This window comes from Tupaia chinensis, unplaced genomic scaffold, assembly GCF_000334495.1.
Source record: "Tupaia chinensis unplaced genomic scaffold, TupChi_1.0 Scaffold000659_1, whole genome shotgun sequence".
Lineage (NCBI taxonomy): Eukaryota > Metazoa > Chordata > Mammalia > Scandentia > Tupaiidae > Tupaia > Tupaia belangeri.
Window position 1 is genome coordinate 1,348,801 of NW_006160181.1, and position 5,215 is coordinate 1,354,015.

The 5,215-nt window shown below is 40.9% G+C and overlaps 1 protein-coding gene across 1 annotated transcript; it reads left to right on the plus strand.

Annotated features, from left to right (window-relative positions):
• The first annotated feature begins 3,836 nt into the window (after positions 1-3,836).
• Positions 3,837-4,073, plus strand: LOC114009892 (small proline-rich protein 2D). Its single transcript, XM_027776298.1, has one exon. The coding sequence runs from the start codon at positions 3,837-3,839 to the stop codon at positions 4,071-4,073; it is 237 nt and encodes a 78-aa protein (XP_027632099.1).
• The last annotated feature ends 1,142 nt before the right edge of the window (positions 4,074-5,215 follow it).

A 5,215-nucleotide genomic window follows, 5' to 3' on the forward strand; every position in this document is an offset into this window, starting at 1 on the left:
ATGTGTAAGTATATTGAAATTGAAATATTTGAACATTATTTCCTACAATTATAAGATTAAGTGTCCATAAATTCTTCTGACTTAGATAAACATCACAATACTTGTTTGTAGCACACAATAAAATAGACTAATATTTTGATAGGCAATTATAATTAAATATACATTTTTGTTATAATCATATTTAATGAAATGGTAAAAGATAGTCTTTTTGGTTTTTAATTGCTTTATAGAACAAAAGAAAATTACTGCCTTTTGATAGTTTTCAGTTTTATATGTAAATACTAAGGAACCTTATTCACATAGCTGCTCAAGTTGAGCCTACATAAGCTGAGGTAGATTTCTGGGACCTGTAATTTTAGTGAAGATGTGTTTTTCAGGGTAAACCTAGAAAAGCTAGTGAACAAAACAGAACAAGGAAGGTGACTGGGTAAAACAAATATATGATCTGAAATAAAGTCTAACCTTTACTTGATTCATAAAAGAAAATCATGAAAAGTAAATTGTACCATATAGATTTTGCAAGTCAAGACAAAAGGTTGGTGGAGCTGGGTAGCAGTAGAGTGATAAAACACAACACTCTGTGAGGGAGACCCACATGGGAAGGTTGCCAGTTCATATCGAGAGACCTCCCTAGGTATGTCAGACATACATGTGCTCTCAATATAGGTTGATTGAAGCTGGAGGTGGGTCATGGCAGTGATAACCTGTCAGGGGTCTGTATCTCTGTCTCTCTATGTATCTCTCCATCTACATCACTCTTTTTCATGGAATAAATAAATAGATAAACCAAAAAAAAATTAAAAAGAAGAAAATGTGGTGGGTACACACACACACACACACACACACACACACACACACACACACTAGAATACTACCCAAGCATAAGAAAGAATAAAATAAAATTCAGTCATTTGAAGCAACATGGATGAACCTAGAGAAAATAATTCTAAGCAAAATGAATCAAGCACGGAGAAACAAATACCATATGTTCTCACTCACTAATGGGAGCTGAAAGATTAAACTGCATAGAAGTGGAGATTATGACAGTGGACATCAGAAGCTGGAAAAAATGGAAGGGGAGAGAGGAGATAGAGAAAACTGACTAGTAGAAGAGTGTAGATTGATAAAAGGAATGAGTTCTTGAGTACTAACCAACAGTACAGTGGCAATGATTGGTGACAGACAATTCAATGAAGAGTGGATCTTAAATATGCACAATACAAAGTAATTATAAGTGTTTGAGATAGTGGACATATTTATTGCACTGATTTGATCATTATACAAAGTACACAGTTTTTGAAAAACCCATTGTACCCCATGAATTTGTATAGCTAAATCAAAGGTAATAATATTAATGTAACATCCAGCCCTACAATGCCTAGAAAAAGTCACAATTCCAGAAATCCAACCCAGGAATTTCCTTCTTGTCTCCTCATATCCACAGTCCTTACTAAGGACCCAACTACACTTGAGGAAAATGCACCCGATCTTACGTTCCTCTGCCCCACCCATCACACACATGTGCAAGATCCTTCCAGAGGAAACAAAAATATTATTCACCCCAAAGCTGCAAAACTGGAGTTCTGAGTGATAGGATGGAATTTGGCAAGTGTTTTCAAGAACTCAGTGAGACATCAGGATACCAGGAAATATTGGGGAAATCCCTTTGGTTTCCTCCTTCCCAGACTGAGCTCAGGATAAAAAGGACCCTGGTTTGGGCTTCTTCATGCCACTTGGATCTCGGACAAAAGTGCACCCTGACACAAATAGGTGAGTGGGGATACTCTGCTCTGTGGGAGATAAAGCCCTAAAACAGGATGGCAATAGGCTCCCATGAGACAGAATGACATTATGTACAGCTATGGGTTGGGGTGGGATGTAGAAAAGAAAGAAAAATGGTTAGAAACAATAATCAAAACTGATGCACAAAACAGATTGGGGGGAAAAGACTAAGTAGGACACACAGCAAGCAGGGACAGGTGTGATGAAGACATATCTGAAGGTCCGATACTCTTCAAGAGAGGGTTCAGCAACGTAAGGTTGGGGCCTAACTCCAGTCTTCCTCCTGTGCATAAATATAAAGTTTTATTGGAACAATGCTACTCCCATTTGTTCTATACTGTCCATGACTACTTCTGCACTGTAACAGCAGAGTTGAAAAGTTGTGTCAAGGGGACCAGCAGTTAGTGTAATGGCTATGTTGCTAGACTCCCATGTAGTCGACTGCGGTTTGCGTCCCGGATGGGGTGGCTTAAATTCACACTGGGCATGTGTGCATGTGTGCCCAAGATCCCGAGAGGAGAATGGAGGAAAAGGGATTGTGATGTGGCCATCCCCCCTGGGGGGTGATTTCTCACTTTATATCTCTCTGTCTCTTCTGTCTTTCTGGCGAGCGCACGTGCCCTATAGCAAAAATCTCTCAAAAAAAAATAAAAAAGTTGTGACAGGATGGTCTGGCCTACTAAGTCTAAAATGTTTACTATCTGACCTTTGACAGAAAAGGTTTAATGGTCACTATTTTAAACCTTTGTTTTTTCTTTTTCTCAATCCTTTGTGTTGCTGGATTGAAAATTATTATTTTTTTATTTGAGTGTTTTGAGTTTTGGGATTCAAAGGGATTTTTAACCCTTTTGGAACCATGGCACTAATGGTAGGGTTGAGGAAACAAGTTATGTCACCCAGTAGGTGAAGCTCAAGTAAGAATCTAGCTTCTAAAACTCCCGGTCTCTGTTTTTCTTGTACTTCATTTCAAATATTTCTCTTTTTTGATGGTTAAACTTTGGGACACAGGTCAGCCTTTGGTGAGACATCTAGTTGAGCATGTCAGTTGGATGCTTGGCTAAGATTTCCCACTGACTCAGATATGCTGCTAGATTCTAAGACTTAAGATGGGCATGAAGGACCAGCTCTCTAGCACAGTGTTAAAGACTAAGCGAAGAAAACCAGATACCACCTGGCCAGCCAGGGTTTGAGTCCTACCGCTACTGGCTTAAAAAACATACCAAGTGTGTGCACATGCCTAGTAGCCTGACAAGAAAGAGAATTGGAGGAAAATAGATTATATCATAACCAAGCTCTGCTGAGGGGTTTTCTTTTGGTCTGTCTCTCACTCTCAGTATCTCTCTCTCTCTCATGCACACATCCACACTTTCTGGCATTAAAAAATAAAAAATAAAATCATGGGCCATGACCAGGGACACTAATTGTCCTTGAAAAAGCAGTGGTCAAAAGCAGTACAAATGATCCCAAAGATTTAGGGAAGTTGTCAAAAAGGACTGAGTAAGGAGAAGAAATGCGTTAGGAATAAAGAGCACAATCACAAAGAAAAGAAGTGTTTCATGGCAGGGGAATTATAATCCATCTCCCTCCATATCTACATCAGCAGTTTGGAATACATTTAACCAGTGCCCTGCTGACCCCAATCTTACTTTCCTCAAACTACTCTGAAATCACTTTACCTTTTATAAAGACTCACCCTCTGGATATTTTACAAACTTCTCTTCCCTCTAACTCCATGCAGTATAAAAATGTTCCCTTTAAAGAACAGAGCACAGTCCACGCACCAGCCTCCTAGGAGGGGCAAATGGAGCAGATTCTGGCTATCTGTGGGCCAGTCCCAATGGAAACACACTTTTCTGGCAGGTGTAAAGTCCATGGGGGTTCCTGTAGGGTGAGTGGTCTCAGGAGTGAGTGCTGTAGGAACATATCATCAGTATTAAAGAAGGGGTGGTGAGTGAGGGCATTCTCCCTTGTGATATTTTTGTAAATAATTTATGTCACTGATGTCTCATTCTAAGTGCTTTCTTTTTTTTCAGTTCATCTTCAACCTAGGCAAAATGTCCTATCAGCAGCAGCAACAGTGTAAAGTCCCCCCTCAACCTCCTCCCCAGGTCCTGGTGCCTACACCTTGTCCCCCACCCTCCAAACAGCAGAAGTGCCAGTCCCCTCCCCAGGTTCCTGAGCCCTGCCCTCCCAAGATCCCAGAACCCTGCCCCCAACCCCCTAGTCAACAGAAGTGTCCACCTGTGCAGCATCCCCCATGCCAGCAGGAGTGCCCACCAAAGCAGAAGTGAATCCTTAAGAAATCTCTGAAGCCCCCCTTCCTGGCCTGCAACCAAAGATGCTGCACCCCTGCACACCTCCATCCCTCTATGGCTAACAACTGGGAACACCACGCAACCTGGAAGACACTACATGTCTTCACACTCAAGAAAGATATTATCATAGTCTAATGGATTTTCCTACTGGAATCAACTACTCTTTCCAGCCCCTCACCCAGCTACTGCCTCCTCTACCATGCTGCCTCTGGTTATATGAGATGATTACGAGAAAACAGAACTTGCCCAAATATGCCTCTGTGGGATTTGCAACTTTATTATTTTTCCCTGCAGCAAACAAGGTTAAAAATTTAATACAAGAAAACTTTCAATCAATGGAAAATTTGTCAGAATCCTCTACTGTATCACTCTACTCTCTGGTGAAGGCAATGAGTTCTTTTGCTCGTATTTCTTCCCTAATAATCTCAACAAACCCTAATAAAAGTCACTATCCCCTGGACTCTGAACCTAATCCAAAGCTTATGATGCTTCTGCCTCTCTAATTCACCATAAATAAATATGTAAATATATTTGTCCTGATTGGGTGTCTTTGCTGTTTTGCTAGGAATCAAAGAAAGTCACAGAGAGACAGTGTTGAGAGTAACAAATCCTTGAAAGGACCCTAGAGGCCAATAAGGAGAAAGAGACAATAACAAGAGACCCCTGCCTCATCTACACAGTCTTCTACTCCTCTGCTTACCCATTCTCAATCCCTCCCAGGTCTACCTCTACACAAAGTGCATATCCCTTTCTGATAAGGACTCACCATTCAGGGAGGTAGAAAGTGTTGGCCATCAGTGTCAGGACTGTGAACTGGGCTGAGCATGAGATAAGTTCTGCAATGTCAACAGAGGCGTGTGGGAGTCAGCTTCAGAGGCCAGAATTGTGATCCTGAGCCTGCATGGAGCCCAACTTGTGGGGATAGACCCTAGAGAGAGTTTCACCACAGCAGTTCTCAAACTATTTGGCTTTGGAAGTGATTTACACTCTTAAGAGTAACTAGGACCCCCAAAGGTATTTTGTTCATGTGGATTATGTCTATTGATATTTCTTGAATTATAAAGTTAAAGCTAGAGCATTTGGAATACATTTTATACAGGGAGATGTTCTAGCTCTTA

Coding starts and splice junctions, on each gene's coding strand:
- LOC114009892 (XM_027776298.1), top strand. CDS start 3,837: ATGTCCTATCAGCAGCAGCAACAGTGTAAAGTCCCCCCTCAACCTCCT.